This window comes from Girardinichthys multiradiatus, chromosome 17 (genome assembly GCF_021462225.1).
Source record: "Girardinichthys multiradiatus isolate DD_20200921_A chromosome 17, DD_fGirMul_XY1, whole genome shotgun sequence".
Classification (NCBI taxonomy): Eukaryota; Metazoa; Chordata; class Actinopteri; order Cyprinodontiformes; family Goodeidae; genus Girardinichthys; species Girardinichthys multiradiatus.
Window position 1 is genome coordinate 22,396,257 of NC_061809.1, and position 23,510 is coordinate 22,419,766.

General features: G+C 38.8%; 1 protein-coding gene across 1 annotated transcript in view; it reads right to left on the bottom strand.

Annotated features, from left to right (window-relative positions):
• LOC124882629 overlaps nucleotides 1-23,510 on the bottom strand; it is an 87,037-nt gene that overhangs the window by 20,856 nt on the left and 42,671 nt on the right. Inside the window, exons 8-10 of the mRNA XM_047389066.1 lie at nucleotides 21,277-21,353; nucleotides 16,393-16,498; nucleotides 6,784-6,984 (exon numbers count right to left, since the gene is read on the bottom strand). Of these exons, the coding sequence (XP_047245022.1) occupies nucleotides 6,784-6,984; nucleotides 16,393-16,498; nucleotides 21,277-21,353 (384 nt within the window). The remainder of the gene's footprint in view (nucleotides 1-6,783; nucleotides 6,985-16,392; nucleotides 16,499-21,276; nucleotides 21,354-23,510) is intronic.

Sequence of the window (23,510 nt, forward strand, 5' to 3'; positions counted from 1 at the left end):
GACTATGGATGGAACTATAATACTGCTTGTAAAACAGTGAAAAAGCATTAAACACAAGACTAAAAACAGGTAGGGAGTAGTAACAATATATATTCTGCAGTCATTTAATTTAGCCAGTGAAGGTTAAAAGATTAGGTTTAAATTAGTGCATTAATGTTAAATCAAGACAATCATTTTTAAAGTACAAACAGAGATCATTGAAATGATCATTTATTTTGATAATTTCATTAAAATACATAGATTCATACATAGTGATACATTTCCAGCATTGATTTATTTAGGCAATCAAGTTTAGTTAAATTAGATTATTATGTCTTGCAGCTAATGACAACCAGAAATTCAGTTTTCAGAAAATTCAATACTACTTAAGTCTAATCAAAAATAATTTTTAATGCACAAATTTTATGTTTTGGCCAACACAAACTGCTGACTGAAGAGCTGTTCAACATACAGTCACTGAGAACCTCCACAAAGATGGTAAGCTACAAAAGATCATCCCTAAAGAAGCTGGCTGGTCATAGAATGCTGTGTTCAAACATTTTTTGGAAAGTTTAGTGGAAGGAAAAAGGTGTGTTGGAGAAAGGTAAAATTAAAATCGTGAAAAAAATGCTTCTTCATTCTGACCATGAAGTCTACAGAATGCTTTAGTTTTTAATATTGATCTTTGAGGAATGTTCAGATGAGTTTGAGAAGCAAATTATGCTTCTTCATGTTGTGTAGTTGCTGAATGCAGTGAATCAAGGTCTGAGGTGTAGAACGGTGGTTATCAGTCCTGTTTGGTGTAGCGGAGAAATCTAATCAGAGCAGAATTTGGCAGATTAATCCTGAGTCGGCACCAAATAAAAGGGAACAACTGTGTTTGGCCGCATTCTCCTGCACGCACTGTTTTCTGAAACAAACACAAAACTCTCCAACCCACCCCTTTGCATTTTCTCCAAAAACACCGAGCAGCGAGTGTGTGTGTGTGTGTGTGTGTGTGTGTGTGTATGTGTGTGCTGAGGCGGGTTAAGGCTCTGCTAGCAAAACAAACAAAGACACACGTAGCAGCCACACTCCTGTCTCTGGCTGCATGCCATCCACCTCACCACAAACCACAGCTTACGATTTCTGCACACACACGTACACACATTAAACCAATCAGCTCAGGTCCTCGCTGATGACTCCCAGAGGCCAAAGCATCTGCTTTAATGCAAGAGCAGATCTCCAGAGATAACCTCACAAAGAAAAATCATCTGCTATTATTGCTCCACCGCTCCTTTACTTTGTCCCAGTAATAAAGCCATTGTGAAGGGTGCTCTCTGTTTAGACACCACATAATAGACTCTTTGACAGATTTACTCTGCTCGCTCTCTCTGAAAGCAGCGGGCATATTCAGCACTGCCTCTCATCAATGACGAGCTGTTTGTTTGCCCAGTTATTCTGGACTGATGGTAAACACATAATTCCAGACCAAAGGCTGAGCAAACAGGAGTTACATAAAGGCACTGTACCTGAACAAACTCAGTGAGAGGTGTTTGTGTTCAGGAGGATGTTCTATTACTACAACCTCCTCCCATCTCTCCCTAATCGACAGGGGTTTGTGGTTTGTTGTTTATTTTTGTGTTTCACTGCTTGGAAACAACAGTTCACCCCGATCTACGCTGCTGGTGCTGATAGGTGGGTCATAGTGGAGTTCGCTCAAAGCCGACAGGTGTCCCATATCAACAATGACATTCATTATCAAACCTTGATCCACAGAGTCCCTCACACCGCAGCCGGGCGCTGTCCAACAAGCTCTGTCCTGACGAACCACAAAGGAAACCACATCTTCAAGATGTCTGTATTTTTTTTGGTCTCAGCATGGCTTGTTTCCTGTATTTTAGAGAGAAATTAATAAATGGCCTCGAGATTCTATCAGAGTACAGAAAGATTTTAAATACAGGGGAAGCATTCACACAAACCATATTTTTAGCTTTATTCTGTTGTAATGAGCAATTTTGAATAAATGTTTTTTGTCTGGTGGAGTTGTGCAGCGCAGTCAGTATTTTACAACCAGCAGATAGCAGTCAGAGTAATCTCAGTCTTGAGAAATGGTCCATCAATTCAGGGCCCATTCAAGAACAAATGTCCATCATTGAACACAACTGAAATTCAAAATTTGCCAGTCAGTCAGAAAAAGTTCTTCATTAAGTATTTTTCACATGTTGCTGTTTTTTAAATAGCCACTTAATTTGCAACTGCATAAAATGGCTCATGAAGATATACTCTTACTCAAGACTGAGAAGTAGAAGTAGGCACGCCTGTCTTCATTTCTGCTTCAACTGGTAATTTTTAAACTAATAGAATCGATGTTGTTGCTAACTTTAAAACGTTACCTGCTTCCCTGATATCAAAATGCTCGTTGTCAAAGAGTTTAATGAGAAAAGAGTTTTTTCTAGTAGGTCCCCATTATCTGAAACACCCATAAAGAAACCCATAAAACATCGTTGTGATTCTTGATTGTGACCTTAATTTTTCAGAAATCTGAGCCTTTCTTCTGTCTAGAAAGATCCTTCCTAACACATCCTGACTTTCCAGCAGATGGGAAGATTACTGCCCATCTACATCTACAGATTTTTCTGGATTATCAAAACAATCACTAAAACTTAAACTGATTCAGAATGCTACTGCCAGGCTAATAACCAAAACCAAAAGGGTTAAATACATCACTCCAATCTAGAAATATTTCCACTGGCTTCAATCTGAGCAAAGAATTGATTTAAAAATACTTAATTTTCAAGTTTTAAATGGCTTGGCTCCATACTATGTTCCCGAGATGCTCATTGAATTGATTTTAGACATTACAGAACGTAGAGCTTCTCTTCGACACAGGCTAATGTAAAGACACAGAAGCTGGGTTGGTATTCAAAGCATGCTCCTAAACTCTGTCTTTATAACTACAAATCTAACAGGAACGGGCTGAGGATGATCATTATCCTCTGTTATTTATTACAATAAGACAGAAGGTATTGTACCCTGTAGGTATGCTTACAGCACCTTTAACTGCATAACATACATTTCTGGTGCACCTCGGAGCGAAAACCTGAATCGACATTGGAAGTGGAGCAGCTTTGGCATCAGATGTGGCAAATTTCCAAAAAACAAACAAACAAGCAATAAAAAAAAATCTCAACCCTTTCACGCATAAAACTACAACAGCAAAGCAGGTTTTGTCCTCCAACAGCTTATTTTCCATAAATGGTACGGATGAGTGTTTTCGCCATCTGGCTAAAATTGTGATTAAAAATGTGCATTTGACATATTTCACAATTTTCACTAAGTATTCGTTTCAGTGGTTCAACAACAACAGATCCCATTGCACGTATGGACGGACGGACGGATCATTATTTTAGCTTGAAAATCACTGAAGATACCACAAGTCACTGGAGGGTCACTGAAGTGGAACTGAAGACCAGCTCAATCATGGGTCACCGTTTCTTCATGAAGGCAGCAGCTTTGAGCCACCTCGTAATGAGAAAATGATTCAATCTGCTCTTTGTCCTTGTGTACATACTCACTTTACTCTCTCTTTCCTACATGAATGACTATTGACTTCAAACACGAGACACATGGCAGCTCCTACTAACTGATGCTGACCTGGAAGGTCACTGGGCTGAATGGAAGATGGGTGGCCGAGTACAGGAAGTTACTGGCGTGTGGGTGTACACAGGGGGAGAGATTTTTGGGAATCCACTGGCAGGCAGTCAGTGTTGGATGAAACAAGACCAATTAAAACCCATTGGACCTTTTCAGAGCCTAATGAGGGGCCACAAGAGTCTGGATGGGTGGCAGACGGTGGATTGAAAGACAGAAGCACTTTAATGAACCCACAAGCCAAGCATGAGGACAAAAAAGGACCCTGGTGAAACCAGAGGCAAAAATAAACTACAGGTTGTGTAATTACTAGCTTTATAAATATCGAAAGTCAAATAAACACAAGAACTAACAAAGAGAGTCCATATCTCTTGGCAATAATACACAAAACCTTCACTATTTGTCTATTTGATGGTATGTTAGTGAAAAATAGCCAAAGCTGTGCAGATTTAGAAGCAGCTCCCATCAGTGTGCAAGACTGCCTCAGTAATTTTCTATTACCAGCTACAGCCGCAGCATCTAGTCCATCTATGACTCTACAAGTGCAGTGCCCTCAATCCTTTTTAACCAGGGTAAAATAGTCCAGGATAGGTCTGTGAAATAATCTTTCTTCTTCCACTCAACTTTCTATTAAAATGCGGCAGTAATGCACTCTGTGAACAGCCAGCTTCTTTAGCTGTGACTTTCTGTGGCTTTCCCTCCTTATGGATGGCATCAACGACTGTCTGCAAGATGCCAGTAAGCAATCCCCATGCTTTTGTCTCACAATTGTGGTTTTTATTTTGCTACAATGAAACATTGTTGACTAAACTTCCACTAACAGGGTTTCTGCAGAACGTTCCATCTGAATATGCTTTAAAAACATTATAATTAAAATTTAAGATGCACACAAGTTCCCAAAAACAACCTCAGTATACTTACTAACTTATTCAACTGTATATCCTTACATGTAACTTTAGTAAGACAGGTTTGTCAAGCTGCAGCATGGTTGATGGTGTCAAACTCAAATTTTTAGGGAAACAAATCAAAACGTTCAACAATTTTAAGGCAGAACTCGAACATTTTTAGTTTTTTAATAAGGGAGACAAAATTTCAATGATTTAAAGGTGTGTTATCAAAGTATTCAGGCAGAGTTTCTGAAACTCTACATAGTCTTTGTTTCTAATTGTTGAATTTTAGCACAGGCCGGAAAACCTACAAAAATGCTTCAATAAAAATCCAGACATAAAGCTGCTAATCTTCCAACGTGAAATTACAGGGGAAAAGTATGAAAAAAGGAAAAAATAGCTAGGTATAAATAACAGAGCTCAGATGTAAGACCAGTCACATGCCTGACATATTCACTTAGTATAGAAAATACATCAGTGTTTCAGATTATACTCTGATTATTATGTATTTAGCAATACAATTTATTCATGTTGTACCACGGCGAAATATACTTAAGCATATTTACAGCCTGACTAATTATCAGTATACTTCAAGGTTGTTTGAAGATTATTATGCTTTTTAAAGTTATTTTTAACTACTTTATACTATATAGTATTATTTACGTGCATAAGAGCCTAAATCAAAGAGATTTATTTGTCGATATAAATCTTTAAATGCACATTAGAGATAAATTTCACATACGTTTCTTCGTTCTTCATTAACAAGCACAAAAACAATCAGGGCGCCCTCGTGTGTGTAGAAGAAGAGTGGGCGCCCGTATATGGAGACTATTAGTCTGGGGTTCGATTCCCAACCTCAGGATCTTTTCTGCATGCCTTTTCCCCATTTCTCTCTACCCCTTGCTTGTCTAAAACACTGAATAAAGGCCACTAATCAGCACTAAAAAAGCATAAAGCCACACATGCCGTAATTATTTGCTATTTAGGTTCTCAGAAAACTTGTTTCACATAAGCTTTAAAAGGAGAACTAAACAGTTTGAACTTTATTTTTTTTTTTTCAACTCTAGTGTGAGCAAATCCCTGTGCTAACCTGGCTTTAAGCATGCTCACCAGGTAGATAAACTGCCTTACTGTTAATCTGATTTTCACAAAGAAAAAAAATGGCCACATTTAAATCTGTACTCAGAAAAACACAACATTTTGCTTTAAAATACTGACGCCAGCTGCAGAGATCTCCATCCCCCTTATAATCCGAGTAAAAATCTGCGCAATCAGTCCCATTCATCACGTAACGCTGACCTTACCGACCCATACAGCGAGCCGGCCTCTTCAGACGTGATCTTTGGTGTTGATGATTATTCAGGCCCGGCGCTCTCACACAGGCCAGGATGCCAGAAATTAGGCACTTGAAGGAAACTAGAGACCTCCTGGACAAAATTGCTATTTGTGGAAATAAAGGCTATTCTGAAAATGGAGTGGTGTAATTAAGGGTACGTTTACTGGGTCGAGTGGTGAACACATTGGCGTGTTTTTTTATGAATTGTTTATACAGAAGGTAATGACAGGGCTTGACAGGAAGACGTAACATTTCAACAATGCTTATTGCAACCAGTTAGGAATATTGACATTGTCAAACTAAGTGGTCTTTCTCTATTAAAATGTATAAAAATCTGATGAAAATGTTGTAGAATTTGACATTGGATTTTATGTGCATTCCTAAATGAAGAATGTGTGCTTATATTAAACATAAGATCTAATAGGGATAAGAAATCTGAGAATACAGGTTGGTGAAACACGGTACTCCAGCATTTAATAAGCATGTATATATGTGTTCCCAGTATCGGAAAGGAAAGAAAGTCACAGGATAGGATAAAACAACACTAGGAAGAAAGCAGGAAGGACACAAAAAGGCAAAGAAATGAAGGACAAGAAAGGAGGATACAATCAAGGAACATAAAGAAACACACATGGAAGGAAGAAAGAAAGGAAATGAAAGAAAAGGAGAAGGAAGGAAAAAAGGCAGGACACAGTAGGGGAAGGAAGACAAGAAAGAAAAGAAAGAATGACAAAGAACGGAGGCAGGACACAAAAAGAAAAGAAATGGGAGGAAAAGCATTAATAAGGAAGCTAGGAAGGAAGGACTTTAATTGTACTGGACCTTAAAAGGTCCCATTTACTAGCTTTAAGCTAGTACTAAGGTGTGTTTGATTAAATCTTTGGACTTTGCTTTATTGTTAAGGTCCAATTTGTATTAGAAATGCTTAAATTATTATAATAAACTCACAGTCCTCAAAGTTGGAATGGCTCCTGCTGCTTTTATTCTCACGAGGAGTGTTGTCCTGTAGTTTGGAGAGCATGCTCAATGCCTTGGTTTTCCTCTCCTCCATCCCCTGGTCGCTCTCCTCAATTCGTTCTCCATCCGAACACAGAACATGGCTGTTCCTCTCTGGATGATGGGTTTCCTCCTCAGCAGGGTTCTCATTGTCTGCGTGGGTACATTAAACCTTTAATTTGAACTTGTCCTTTTATTTAAAAGAATGATTACATGTTTGCAATCTTGAATTTAAAAAAAAGTTATATGATCTTCGCATCCGACCAAGTTCTGGATGCAAAGCATGTAACAATCAAGACATCAAACAAATCTTCAAGTCTAAGTGACCTTCGGGTCAGAACGACAGCTTTTTGTGCCAAGATTTCACTGTCTGAAGGCTGAAATGAGACTGGGCACTGAACACCTGGAGTGATCCTTTAAAGTAAAAAGCTTGATATCGGACCACAGTAAGACGCTCTTTTTCTCTGTTCAAGCTTGGTGGTTCTGGTGCTTAAAGACTTTGAATTCCTCTTTCCTTTATGGCGTTCTATTAGATTAGTGTAGGTATTGGCATCTATAATCTCCTGAGAGATGATAAACCCTTGATATATATAAGACATTACATCAGCTATTTTGTTCAATCCTCACTTCATAAAACTTGTCCTTTTAACCTTTAGTAATAGATTTTAAGTTAGAATTAACGTTGGTGTCTGCTTCAATCTTTGTTAGTTTCTTTAGTATAATGAAATCATTTGTTTGATTAATAATAAAGGCATTTCTTATATACAGGTTTATGGTGATTTCTCCCATGAATTTAGAGAGAGAAAGTCTGAATACATCTTTAATTTATTTTTCTTAATATACCTACTACTACCTTCCTCCTTCACCCTTCATTCCGACCTACTCCATCCCTTGTCCTTCTTCCCTAACTCCATCATATGTCATTTTTCTTTTATCCTTACCTGCTTCATCCCTTATCCATAGCTCCCCAATCTCTCATCCCTACACCTCTCTGATTTATTTTCCCAACCTCCTTCATTCTTCAGCCATGATGACTTAACCCTCATCCTTAAATCAATCATCTCTAATGCCTACATCCTTTATTCCCCATTTGTATTGTCCTTAATCCCTTATCCTAACATCTTTCACCCTCCCATCTCTACAACCTTCATTCCTCACCCCTACCTCTACTGTTTCTGATCCATCATCCTACCTCATTCATGCCTCAAACCTTGTCCGTCATCCCTACCTGCTTCATTCCTTGTACCCCATGCATACCTAGCTTATTCCTCCCTCATCTCCACCTCCATCTTCCCTCATTCCTACATTTAACAATATCAAACGATCTCATTACTTTGGCAGCTCGTCAGCACTCTGTTATACTTCAGGATCTAATACTGTAATTTTGCCCACCCCCACATTCCTCATCTCTGCCTTCATCACCTCTTCTCCCAATTCCCTCATCCATACACCCTTCATCTTCTATCGTAACCTCCTTCCTTACTGATTCCTGCTCCTTACTTTTTTACTCCGAACCCTCATCCATACAACCTTTATCTCTCTCCTAGACATGGCAATTGACTGAGCTTCTACTGTGACTAACTCTATGTGCTCTCTTTCAGACTCTAACCTTGAAAACTGGCTCAGAGTTTATCTGTTCTTTCTTTCTAGGTGAAACGACTAAAGGAGCTACATCCATTAACATTTACTTCTCCTTCCCATAGAAAGTACTCCTGGATCAGTGCTTCTTTGTTCTCTTTGTGTCTCTGCTCTGTTCTCTCTAACCCCCAGTCAGTCGTGGCAGATAGTCGCTCACACTGAGCCTGGTTCTGCTGGAGGTTTCTTCCTGTTAAAAGGGAGTTTTTCCTCTCCACTGTCGCTACATGCATGCTCAGTATGAGGGACTGCTGCAAAGTCAATACCAGTGACTGTCCACTGTCTTTACATGCTCATCCAGGAGGAGTGAATGCTGCAAGTCACTGACTGGATGCAATCTGCTGGGTTTCTTTAGATAGAATTATCCAATTAGATTATCCAATTTGAATAAATAACTGAATCTGACTGCACTGTTCATTGATTAGGATTAATTGGAATGTATGTATCTGACTTTTGTGAAGTCCCTTGAGACGACATGTGTTGTGAATTGGCGCTATATGAATAAACTGAATTGAAACTGAATTATACCTAACCCCTTTATCCCTCATGCCTGACTTCTCCTCCTTTACTCCTCATCCTATAGCTCCCTCCTTCTTACATCGTTTATCCCACATAGCTTGTCCCTCATCCCTAACCCCTAGATTCCTCATCATTCTCTTCTTCAACCCTAATCACTTTCATTCATCATTTCAGTTATCTTCACCTTCTTCGTTCCTTGTTCCCCCTACCTTTATCATACCTCATCATTCATCCTCCATCTCTTCCACCATCACCCATCATCCCAACCTACTTCTTCCTTCATCATCCTCACCCTCTGATATATTTTCATCCTCTTGAATAATTTGTTATTCCCTGCTCTGTGTAGCATCTTGGAGGACCTTAATCAACTTCCAGAGACAGAACCTCCCCCGCTGAGTCTCCATCTCTAAATACTCCAGCAGATTCTGTGAAAATCTACTAAACCTCTTCTCCTTCTCCTACAACATCTGATATTCTCTTTAATAAACCTTTCAAACTTAAACTGTAGTGGTGGGCTTCTTGTTACTAAAATTCTAAGGAATGCAGGACATTGTGTGCCCTATCTGAAAGCCATTTAAGGTTGCTATTTTTAAATTAAGCCCAACAACGAACAAAATCCAAAGCAAGAAAAACACATTTGTATTCATGATCTTCTGCATGTAAGTAGCCACTAGAGCCCATTTCTTTTCTCATCTCATTGTTCTCTCAGATGCAAGAGTTACATTTCCATTCAGCCCTTTCAAAGCCACTCTATAGAGAAGCTCTGCCCTTGAAACTTAAACAGCCATCCATTTTTTAAAAGCCCAGCCAATTAAGAGGCCCATTATCTCCCAATTCAACCTCCACAGAATACACTTCTTGGTGCAGAAGTGTGGAGACAAAGAACTCCACCAATGCAGACTCGAGACTAAAGAAGGGATGCATTGTCTTCTACAGCAAGTTTTTTCTTTCTAAAACTACTGTTATTGTACCTGCGCATGTGCAGTAATACTAAATGTGATGCAGTTGAAGATGTTTGCATTCATTAGTATGACCAGTTGAGAAGCAGCCATAGTTTGGATTCATTGAGCTTCTCTAACATGGTGGAGGGAATTCATTTATCCCGGCAGTGAGCGTGCAAAGGTCAGTGGCTCAGATTGATGGAGCCATGTCTCATTTGACAGGAACGTCTTCCACCACGCTGCACACAATCACACGGCTCCATGTCCTGCTGCAGCTCCAGTGTCACCAAAACGGACGATGGGAGTGGGGATTTATTCATCTTTACAGCATAACATTCATCATTCCTTGTCCTGTGCAACACAAAACATCTTCCTGACATGGTGATGAATGACAAATGAAGATATTAATTTTCAAAAGCCAAAAACTTTCCTTGAACCAGTTACATACAGGTGCATCTCAATAAATTAGAATAATTCTGAAGGTCAATTTCCAATTCAAAAAGTGAAACAAGCATTTATTTGTAAAAATTTTGAATAAGAAATATTTTTAATTCAGAAATGTTATGCTATGGCCTTCACAGTCATGGAGAAGACGAAAGTCATCACTAAAGAACCTGGACGTTCACAGAGTGCTATATTCAAGAATATTAAAACGTTTTGGGGAAGGAAAAAATGTGGTAGAAAAAGGTTCACAAGCCAGATGAATAACTCAAGAATTTGGGGGACATTCACAAGGCAAGAACTACAGCTGGAAGCTTCAAGGTGAGACACCAGAAGTGTGTCTATCTCCAGCGATAAGGTACAGTTTCACTTTTTGAACTTAATTAGCTAAATGTATTATCTTTTCAATGATTTTCTAAATTATTGAGATACCTCTGTACAGTAAAACGTGAATATTTCTAGGATATTTTGTTCATTTATCTTGTAAAATGTAAATAAAATTCTCAAAGAAATTAATCTCACAAACTTTACAGTCCTAGACATGAATCATCACGAAAATGGAGAACATTTTCAAATTACTGTTTCAAATTACAATATTTGTGATCTCTGTGGTTATAAACGTCTTATTTAGTTTGTACAACCTCTCTGCGCCAACATGACAACACAAGTCTTCTTCCATCACATTTCACCAGGTTGGAGCAACCCGAGAGAGGGATCATGGATCTTTAATCCTTGCTCAATCTCTGTAGATCGTCAAGAGATCTAGAGGATTTAGGTCTGAGGACGAAAATGGCCGATGGAGAAGATTTTCTGTCTAAGCTATTTCACTCTAGATAAAACGCTGACATGTTTTTGGTGTCAATTGGAGATATTGTTAAATGTCAAATGTCCTGATATTTCAAATATTCTCATGATACCATGAAGTCTAACAATGTTCCTATTGTCTTTGGCCACATTTCACAGTAGGGCTGAGGTATATTCACCATTTGTTCCACACCAGAGCCATTTGAGGTGTTTGTGGCTGAAAAGCTAAAACATGGCCCTTTCTAACGAAAGCAAATACCTCTAGTATGTCCCAGTAGTGTTTAGTAAACTCAGCACGTTTATGTTTGTGATGGTATGGTAGGAAAGCTTTTTTCTGGCTCAGCGTCCTCGTATGGTGGACTCTGCTTACCATGCTTCACTGAGGTTCATTACAAGTTATAAGCCTGTGTTGGAGTTATCCCTAAACTCCTGCATGCTCATTTGTTTGGTAAAGCTAAGACCTCCTATACTGTTATTAATAAAAAACAAAGTAATAAAAGAAACACGGAGACTGCAGTCTTTAGATGCCTGTACAGGGAGAAGATCGTCCGAATCCTTCTGAAACTTCCGAAACTTCTGATTACTTCCCCAAGAACAGCAGTCTTTATTCAAAAGCCAGGCGTATACTTGTACATGAAAAAACATACATTTTAATCGACTGTCTGATTTCATATCTGGAGCTGTCTAACACTCATTCAGCTGACTTTTCGACACTTCCTGTTTTTCTACTTTTGACCTTTATTTACATATGTAGAAATATAAAAATATCTGTTGTCACTGGGCAGAAGTTACCTAAGTCAAACACACACAGGAGCCTGTTAGCAGACCTCCCCTAAATTACACAATACATTTTATTTCACACATTATTAAACATACTTAAGCATAGCCATACCAATCCTATAAGCATAGCATGAATATTTTCCAACACCTGACAAATCACAAAAATTTTAGGTCTTCTGCCCGATAATCCTTCGAAGGATTAATCATTACTCTTTTCAATCCGATAAATATTTGTTTTTGCCGGAACTGAAGTTGGTAAAAGGCCTTTTGTCCATTCTGCTGCTTTTAAATAGAAAAAACAGCAGATTGACTAGAAAATGACAGCTGATGTGCCAAATTATAAGCATTTGATGACAATTCTATTTCATGCATTTGTTTTTAGTAATCCATTTGTACAATTTTTTAAATCATATTTTCTTTATTTGTTTATTTTATGCTTTTAGTGAGATATTTCCTGGATATATTAATGCTAAACAAATAAAAATTTTTTTGCTGCCCCTCTGATGCACAAATGTTTTTTTAAAAAACAATATTTGAGTTGTTTCCTCCATGCAGATATCAGTGTGAGATTATTAAAAGGCGCTGTGTATAACTTTATAAAAAAGAAGCAGAAAATCATTGTTTTTGTAAAAAGTGGAACTGGAGGATGTTTAAATGAAGTAGGCTGATGATTAACATTAACAAAAACCAATCTACTGATTTCAGCTCTAACTAAAATTATTCAGGATTTAAAACATTTCTTTCAAAGCCCTTCTTCCCAAACCTCCAAAATGGTCTAATCCATGAATGTACAGCAGTGATTGTTGGTCAGGTCAAGCTGGAAACAAGAGCTCATCTAAAACCACAGTGAGCAGGTTACCATACCAACAGCAGCATCTGAGTACAGCAGATATCTGGATTTGGTTGCAAGCGGCCGATTCAAATCCCCTCACTGATCCCAGAAAGGCCACCAGGGACATAAAACACAAACACACACACACACACACACACACACACACACACACACACACACACACACACACACACACACACACACACACAGACACACACACCACAAACTGCCCAACCCTTAACATCCAGCACACCAGGCAGAGGCAAGACGGTTGGACTTGTATCTTTTTCTTTGCATGTTTGAGAAAAGGATGAGCATCAGCGAGACAATCGGCATGTTGAGGCTTTTCAATGAAGCCTCCCTGAACCTTAATGGCAGAACAGAAAGAAGGAGGAGTAAAAGGGAAAATCCTGCAAATTATTATTCATGGGTAGGGGATTTTCCTTTCAGGCCTTCTTCATTGATGCCTTTTCCCAACACCTCACCCTCTCCATCAGCCCTGACAAGTGCCAATCATAGGCCTTGAGTCCAGGATTTTTGGGAAATGTTGAAGGATTTCTGAGACAATAGCCGTGGTGGTGGCTTAGAGACAATAGTGACACGGCTACACTGTCAGTGTGTGGTCCTCTAGGGGGGGAAACGATCATTGCTCACTACATGACTAATCTCTGCAAGAATCATCTCTGTCTTTTAACAGCCTAATCTGTCCCGTAGCTTCCTCAGCTTCCCTGCAACAATTCAGCAGGGTCATTTCAGATTAGTGGCCCCGCACATCGCTACATTCATCTGGACGCTAACATCTTTAGTAAGCAGCTGAATGCTAAACCGCGGGCCGAGCAGGGAGTGACTAAGTTGAAGACTAACAACCGTGAAACAAATATGAGGGGAGGGATTATTCCAGCTATGAATGGCTGATGAGCAAACATGGACAAAGCTGTTATCGTGGGGTTGGCTGGGGAGCAGGAGCAACTTATCGCAGCTGGTTTCTGGTTCTGCTTTAGTCTCCCAATCACTCAAACTGTTTCTATCGATCCAAAGAGGTGGGCAACTCACGCCAGCAAAAGACATTCAGGAAAAAAAGAAAAACATTTTACTTTTTCAAAATAGTTGATAAAAAAAGTTTTGCTTATTCTTCTAAACAAGCTGCTATGCATCCTGTTTCAAGAGTTTATTCTCAATTCTTTTTCTAAAAAATATGAATCTTCATATTTAAATACTAATAGTAAAAAAGAACCAAAGTCATGTAAATAATCATTTTAAATGAAAGATGGGCATTATCCTTGCAGGCTGGTGTCCTTGCAGGGAGACCGATGCCTAACTCCAGCAGTCTTAGGGACGAAGGTCTAATTGTAAATGAGCATTTCTGGTTGTTTTTGACTGATTATTGAAAGCAGTCATGATGGGGTCACTCCCTGCATTACTCAGTAGCATTATTGAGATGCTGAACTGCTCACACCTCCTGAGCGAACAAACCTCGCCTTTCCACACAAAGACAAGCCAAGCACTGGGCATCTTTCAGAGGCAGCATGACCTCAAGAGTGACCTCCCCACGCCCTGCCGATGACCCCCTCCCCCAGAGGGTGACCATGCCTTTGGCCTCTAAAAGGTCAGTGCTCAGAAGCAGCCACCAGGGTCCTTTGGGTGATGTCTCTTTCTCCAGGTTTGCATAATTTCTACAGGGTAGTGAAACCAGCAATTACATGTTTTAAAATTCTGTCACCGACCAAAAGGCTGTGGTTTAAAGCTAAAGAGGAATCCACTCATTGTGTTGTTGGATAATAGGTTTAAATTGTACACTTTCAACAAGACCATCAATCACTCTCTACAGGAGATGCACTCAAACTGCCCTAAACTGGTGCAATCATTGTACCCTGTCAAACAGGAGGTAAAGAAAAGTGCTGCACTATCACTAGTCTTAAAGTGTAAATCTAATTTTAAATATAAAATATATAAATTAAAGGTGTTTCTGTAAGTTTCTAAAACCAGCAATCCTACATAAGCTCCACCTTCCTGCAGTGAAACGTAATTATGCTGAGGAGGGAATGTATACTGAATTTACATCAAATTTTGGTTATATTCCTAAAGCCATAAAATCTGATCCATTCTTTTCAACTGCACCAAAAGGAGCAAAGATCGCTAGAATCAGCATATTGAGCGACATGTATTGGTAATAAGTTCTAGATGGCACTCAAACCTTTTAATCCTAGTTTAAAAGCTTGAAACGTTAAGAACATAAATCCAGATTATGATGTGATTTTGAAAATGAAAGTTTTAACAGGTGTTAAAATGATTTAGAAATATACATTTTATGATTATTTTAACAACATACTAATGACAGGTGAATTACAGCATAATATTTGTGTTTTTTGTAGAGATGAACATAGTTTGAGTCTGTAAAACAAAGTAATGCAGTTCTATGAAATCTTTTAAGTTCATGAGCCGATCTGATTATCTGAATTAAAGGCTCTCACTGAATCACTTAGTGTTGTTTTTCACCAGTATGTTGGAAGAGCAAAAATGAATAAACCTTCATGGTCATTGTCAGGTATATTGATGCAACTTTTGCCCAAGGGTCGGCAAGATCTTTTCATGTCTATATAAGCACAACTTATTAAAGGGTTATTGTCTTGAGATGTTGCTTCAAAATGTCCTCATGATGCCATATATTTTGTGAAGTGCACCAGTCCCTCCTTGAGCAAAATATCCGAACATCATGATCCTGCCACTGCCCAACTGTGTTGTGCTCTTCGCGGTGATAAATAAGGTGATATTTGACCACTTTTCTTTGAGGAAAAGCAGCATTATCTCTCTGAGGTTGTTCCAATATATTTCTTCCTCAAAGACCTAAAACAAAAAATTCAGGGTTGTCACCCAAGCCCTCCTCTTCTCTTTTTTTTACTACAGTATAATGTTTACCGTTTTTATATTTAGTTTTGTTATCCTTTACTACTTTACTACTTTTAGAAATGCTTTAGAAATATATGTGACCTTGTCTTTTAGCAGTACTGTGCTCCATGCTGCAGAGAAAAATCAGGGCATTTTCTGCATCACTGCTGCCCTGATCTAACTGTTCAGCTGCAGAGTGACCATAACAAACATTTACTTCAAGCATGATGGATGCAGAAATACAGCAAGCTATGCATCATTAGAGACATGGCAGAATGACTGATCCTGGTCAAGCAGCAGGAAAATAAAAAGCAAGTGGTAATGGTCAGATGGATGTGGCTGAATGATAGCAGGAGATTTCCAGAGTTTGTGGCTCATATTGTAAATGCTGCTTCAGACCCATCGCTCATGAATCTACACTAGGGGGCCATACAGGTGAAATGCAACTCAACAAGCCAGCTGGCCTTGGCAAGGATTAGCGGGCTTAAGTGTACCGGAGGCAAGGGAACACCAAACACAGCGCTGACAGTGAGGAGACAATGGCTCCTAGTAAAGCGGAGCTGACCGGGACTCACTGGGCTTTTATCGGATCAAACCCTAATAGTGAAGATGGGATCTTGCATTGATTAAGTATTGTTGTTAAGCTCTGCAGTGGCGGCCTCAGCACTAAGGCGACATGGTGACAAATGTGTTTTCAGGATAAAATAATAGAAAAAAACCTACTGTGGTTGGACTGGAGGGAAGAATTAGAGGATCCAAGTTTTTCAAGTGAGGGACTCGGGTCAATGATCCAGGAAGACGGAGACCCAGAACCTCCTTCAGACCAGTTCTGGAAAAAAAAAAAGGGGGAGAAAATGTAGTCAGACTTCTGTACCCGAGTAGCATCAGCTTTATTTTCTACACATTCTGTCAGGCAAATGTAATCTGTAGCATATTCAATGGTTGATCTGGTATTTCTGTATCTCGATGAATCATAACTGGAGGTTCTCCAGACACAGATAAATAAAATGAAATTATACAGTAATGTCGGAAGGTTTTGACAGTGATAGAAATGTGCTTTGCAAGGTTTGCACCTTAATCTTTGGTGGTTTTAGGTTATTATGCAGAGTAATCAGATGAGAAGTAATTCAATGCACAGTCCTTCATTAGTTAAAAAATGTTTTGCACAGATCCACCAAATTACATTCAGCAGTCATATCATAAGCAGAGGCGACGTGGTGAAAGCTGATATTACAGACAAACTAAATACCCGATACATTTTTTCTTGTGTTAGCAATGTTAGAATGTAGCGAAGAAGGTGAAAGTGGTCATTATGTCCTCCAGCAGCCTAAGCCTATAGCAGCATAACTACAGAGATAGCTCAGGATAACCTAAGCCACTAACTATAAGCTTTATCAAAAAGGAAAGTTTTAAGCATAGCCTTAAAAGTAGACAGGGTGTCTGCCTCACGGACCAAAACTGGGAGCTGGTTCCACAGGAGAAGAGCCTGATAACTAAAGGATCTGCCTCCCATTCTACTTCTAGAGACTCTAGGAACCACCAGTAAACCTGCAGTCTGAGAACAAAGTGCTCTGTTAGGAACATATGGACCAATCAGATCTCTGATGTATGATGGAGCTAGATCTTTAAGGGCTTTATATGTGAGGAGGAGAATTTTAAATTCTATTCTGGATTTAACAGGGAGCCAATGAAGGGAAGCTAAAGTAGAAGAAATATGATCTCTCTTTTTAATTTTCATCAGAACTCTTGCTGCAGCATTTTGAATCAGCTGAAGGCTTTTAACTGCATTTTGTGGACATCCTGATAGTAAAGAATTACAATAGTCCAGCCTTGAAGTAACAAATACGTGGACTCGTTTTTCAGCGTCACTCCTGGATAGGATATTTCTAATTTTGGCGATGTTCGGGAGATGAAAGAAGGAAATCCTAGAAACCTGTTTAATATGGGATTTAAATGACACATCCTGGTCAAAAATAACACCAAGGTTTTTTACTTTATTAAAGGAGGTCAATTTAATGCCATCCAGGTTAAATGATTGACTAAGCAGTTTCTTTTTTAAAGACTCCGGTCCAAAAACGACAACTTGTGTCTTGTCTGAATTTAGAAGCAGAAAATTTAAAGTCATCCAAGTTTTTATGTCTTCAAGACATGCTTGTAGTCTATCTAACTGGTTGGGCTCATCAGGATTTATGGATAAGTAAAGCTGAGTGTCATCAGCGTAACAGTGAAAATTTATCCTATGCTGCCTGATAATTTGACCAATTGAAAGCATATATAGTAAAGAGAATTGGCCCCTGTGGTACTCCACAATTAACCCTGGAGTTTAAAGATGATTTATCATTTACATGAACAAACTGGAATCTGTCAGACAGATAAGATTTAAACCAGCCTAGCGCAGTTCCCCTGATCCCTACAGCATATTCCAGCCTTTCTAAGAGAATATTGTGATCGACTGTATCAAATGCAGCACTGAGATCTAACAGAACCAGAACAGACACAAGTCCATTATCTGAGGCCATAAGAATATCATTAGTGACTTTCAGCAGAGCTGTTTCAGTGCTATGATGAGTTCTGAAGCTTGACTGAAACTCTTAAAACAGGTCATTGCTGTATAAATGTTCACACATTTGATTAGCAACTATTTTCTCAAGAATTTTAGAGAAGAATGGAAGATTGGATATAGGTCTGTAATTTTTCAAATCATCTCGATCATGCAAAGGTTTCTTGAGTAAAGGTTTAATTACATCTACCTTAAAAGCCTGTGGTACATATCCATTTACTAAGGATAAATTAATCATATCTAAAACGGGGCTGGTAATCAGAGGGAACACTTCCTTAAATAATTTGGTTGGGATTGGGTCTAAAATACAAGTTGAAGGTTTAGATGAAGCTAATATTTCTGGTAACTCAGGAAGCTCCACAGGATCAAAACAGTCCAAACACAAATCAGGTTCTGCAGTTACTTCCAATGTTGTCTCACTTGCTGAGGATGAAGTAATAATAATAATAATAATAATAATAATAATAATAATAATAATAATAATCATCATCTTTATTGGTCATTGCACATGTACATTACAACAAAATTTGTCCTCTGCATTTAACCCATCCCTTATAGGGAGTAGGTCAAAGATTTCATTTTTAATAGAATCAATTTTTATTTTGGAAAAATCCCATAAAGTCATGACTGCTGAGAGCTGAGGGAATGGATGGCTCAACAGAGCTATGACACTGTGTAAGTTTAGCAACTGTACTAAAGAGAAACCTAGGATTATTCTTTTTCTCTTCTATTAATGATGGGAAATAAGCTGTTCTAGCTTGGCGAAGTGTCTTTTTATACAACAGTAGACTATTTTTCCAGATTAAGTAGGAATCCTCTAGGTGTGCAGAGCACCATTTTCTCTCCAATTTTCTAACATTGTGCTTTAAAGTACGCAGCTCTGAATTAAACCATGGAGCTAGCCTCCTATGAATAATTACCTTAATTTTCAAGGGGGCTGCATTGTCTAATGCACCAGGAAATGATGAAGTAACACTATGAACAAAAGAATCAATTTGTGAAGGGGAAGAAACAAAATTATTGCCCTCCACTGTGTTTTTCTGTGATAATGAGGAAATCAAAAGTGGAACAGATTCTTTAAAAGTTGTTACAGCATTGTCTGATAATGATCTACTATAATGAAATTTTCTTTCAGGTGTGGAGTACTCATTTAAATTAAACTCAAAGGTTATTAAAAAATGGTCAGACAGGACAGGGTTATGAGAAAATATTGTTATGTCTTTACACTCAATGCCATATGTCAGAACAAGGTCCAGAAAATGAAGACAAAGGTGGGTAGGTTTGTTAATATTTTGAGCAAAGCCAATTGAGTCTAAGATAGCATTAAAGGCTATATTTAAGCAATCATTTTCAGTGTCAACATGAATGTTAAAATCCCCCACTATTATAACCTGACCTGTATTTAACACTAAATCAGCTAAAAAGTCTGAAAACTGATCTAAAAATTGAGAGTAAGGGCCTGGTGGACGGTACAAAACAACAAACTGCTTCCTGGTCTGAACCCTGGTTTGTCAGAGTTTTGGAGAACTAATAAATTCGGCCAGATTCCTAGAAAGAAGAGCTGCTCCATCCAAAGTGGGATGGATGCCGTCTCTCCAGATCAGACCAGGTTTTTCCCAAAATGTTCGACAATTATCAATGTAGCCCACATTGTTTTCTGGACACCACCTAGACAGCCAGCGGTTGAATGACAGCATGTGGCTAAACATGTCGTCACTGGTCAGATCTGGGAGGGGACCAGAAAACATTACGGAGTCCAACATTGTTTTTGCAAACATACACACTGAAGCAACACTAACTTTGGTGACCTCCGATTGACGTATCCGGGTGTCATTACCGCCAGCATGAATAACAATCTTACTGTATTTACGCTTATCCTTAAATTTATCCTTATTATTAAATTTAACAGGTAATGTGTAAATCTTAGGGTCATTCGGAGGAGATGCTGTTAATTGGATCTAAAAGATGTCTTAAAACATTGTCCTTCAGTCCATTTCCACCCATTTGAGTCTTCTGCATCTTAATATATGTTGTCAGTTGGCTTGGTGACTTGTTATTTCTGTCTTGTAAGCCCCTTTTGGCCAGATATGTATCTTTCCCATGTACATGGAATCAAACGAGAAATTCAAAATCAAATTATATCCAAGTATTTCTCCCATTTCATTATTTATGTCTTTAAATTGTTTCATCGTGGGCATGCCTAAAAATACATGACTCTGGTTGGTAAATATTTCAGATTGGGTACTAATATTTTGAAGCAACTACTTAAAAATGTAGATTTTATTTGACTTTTAATGTGCTGGGTTAAAGTCACGTCACTACTATGGTTTACCCTCAATAATACTACGTCATTACAGTGTGAAAAAAGTTTTTTCATGACATTAAACATTGTGATTATTTGTAAATAACCCATTCTGTGCTTATGTTTTACATTTCCACAAGTTTTATTAAAAGTGTTGAGGAGCTTCCTGGTTTCTCTTCATTCGAAATAATCTGGCACGTGGACTCTCGCTCCTCTGAGGCGAATTATGCAAAAATGTATGAATCCTTCCTGAGCCCTGCAGATACTCGTTGTGCCGTTGCTTCATTGTGGGGGCTTTACCAGTCTCATTCATGCTTTCAGAGGCTCTCTCTCATCTGTCATAAAGAGGAGATTAATATTAAACCATGTGGAGCACCTGCAACCATTCCAGCAGTGACTGGCCCCTCCTGATCCTAATGATAGTGCATCCTCTGAAAGAATCCCACCACGCAGGGACACTGTGTTTAAAACAGGGTCTTTCCCTTCCTGCAACCTGTGACTGATTAACCACACACCTGCTGCATGCCGTGTTCCCTTCGTTATTATTGTCTCAGTCATAAACAACACCTTGGCTCGCCTGACCACATTAACGTCTGCAAATATGCACCAGTCTGTGAAAGATGGATATGCATGTATTGGAGTTATAACATGACAGGAGTTGATACCTGAAGTGTTTTGGATAAACTTTAAGAAATGAACAAAGCAGGAGGAAAACTACTGTTTCTAAAGAGGCAGAGGCACTCACCAATTTATGTTCCTGGAGTTTCCCTGCAGAGTTGCACCTTTCAGAATAGCTGCCAGCTGTGAGGACCCTTGAATGACCTGAAAAAACATCATCATCAGGACGGAGGATGCAGTTGTGCTGAAGGCCACGGGGCATTCAAGTGGCAGCCTCCATCACACACACACACACACACACACACACACACACACACACACACACACACACACACACACACACTATTGTTTTGCTATATGTAGTGAGGACCATGTGTTGACTCCCATTGACTTCCATTGATTTTCAGTCATTTTCAACCCTGTCTATGCCCTAACCCTGACAAAAACCCTAAACCTAACTATTACCAGTGCATGCCTCACCCTAACCTTAACCTAAAGTCAATTCATACATTAGTCCTAAACCTAACCGTTAGCAAAATAGGTCGTGAGGACCAGCAAAATGTCCTCACTTTGGTACAAACGGTCCTCAATTAGATGGTGAAATCGGGAAAATGGTTCTCACTGTGATGCCAAGACAGGAACACACACACACACACACACACACACACACACACTTAGGTGCATTTTGTCTTTTGTACTTGAGTGTGTGTGCTCAGATATGAGTAATGTTGTGTAGTACACCCAATTATGGCTGTTAATCTCTGAGCAAATAATGGCAGCAACAGAGGAGCACCTGTCTTCAGAGGCATGCCAGCTGCAGACATTGTTCTGGACACTGAGAGGAAAAATGAGTTTCCAGTAAAATCAGACACATTTAGTCGCACTGTAAATATTCACGTATGCTTGAAAAAACAACAACAATGGCCAATCTATATACAGTATACTTTCAGAGCCTCCAAGTAACAAAAAAAACACTTCACTCGCCAACTTTGTTGACTGTTCATCTTTTACGGCTTTTTTATTTTATGGAGAATATTTCTGCAAGAGAATGTGATTCACCCAGAATTTCCAACATTATTTAGTCAGTGTTTACTTTAATTAGGCAAGGTTTTTTGTTGTTGTGTGTGCAAAAGTTTCATAATCAATAGTTCTTCAGTTTTTCTAAAGGTCATTTTTATACTGATTTTTAGTCCATTTTCAAAAGGAGTGTTTTTCCAGGAACAAAAAGACAGACAGAAAACTGAATTTTGGCTTCAAAAAAGTGATTCAGAGAGGGTGATTAGCTGAAAATTTGGGATGTAGAACAGCGCCTTGCAAAAGTATTAATAACCTTTTCATCTTCGCCACATTATGTCACCTTACAAACTTTCATGCATTTGTTTAAATTTCATATTCTCGATCAAAACAAAACAAGAAATACAACATTTTTATCTGACTGAGTTTGAGTCACTTTGCAAAGAACGGGTAACAATATCTGGGAGTAAAATGCATTAATGTAGTTGTGCTATGACAAAATGTGGAAAGGTAGTATAGTAGTAGTATGATTTTTGTTTTAGCACTTTGATGTCCCGTTGAAGGAGGAGGATTCTCTCAGGTCCTTTCTCAGGCCTTCAGCCTCCATCCTTTTGTTTACTCACTACATGATGTTTTGTCATGGTCTTAGGCTTGGACAGAGAACAAATCAAAAAGTAGCCAAACTCCCAAAAATGTACCTGGCCAGATTAGTATATAATGTTTTTGTTCATGGTGATTTACAGCTCGCTCCACAATAACTGGCACCTCTGGTTAAGATGTGTAAAAGAGCCCTATAATCCATTTTTGATTTGGTGTCTAATTATTCCTTTCTGTGTTGATTTGACCAGACGTTTTGGATCATTATCCTGCTGAAAGACACAGCGACGACCCGTTCACAGTTCTCTGTCAGAAGCCACCAAATGATTTCTTCAAAACATCAAGGTATTTCAAAGAGATCACAATACCGTGTCCTCTCACAAGAATCCCACGACCTTTGGAATAGAAACATGCCCACAACATCATACCTCCTCCGCCGTAGCTAACCGTGAGCATGAGGTACTTTTCCATAAATGTTTGCTTTGTTCTCCTCCAAACCCACCTGGAGTGTTGGAGAAAGACTCAATCTTATTCTCATCTGAACAAAGCACATAGTTAAGGTCCCAACAGAGTTTAGAAAATTACGTTTGTGACAATAGGACCTTTTCTTGTGATGTCACAATAACAACTGGTTGAAATGTAGATAGCATCTAATGCTGGGGTCTCCTGAAGATCTCCTTAACAGGCCTCTACAGATTTTGACGACATGCTGAGGAGACAATTCAGCCATTTGCTTCATGTGTTGGATCA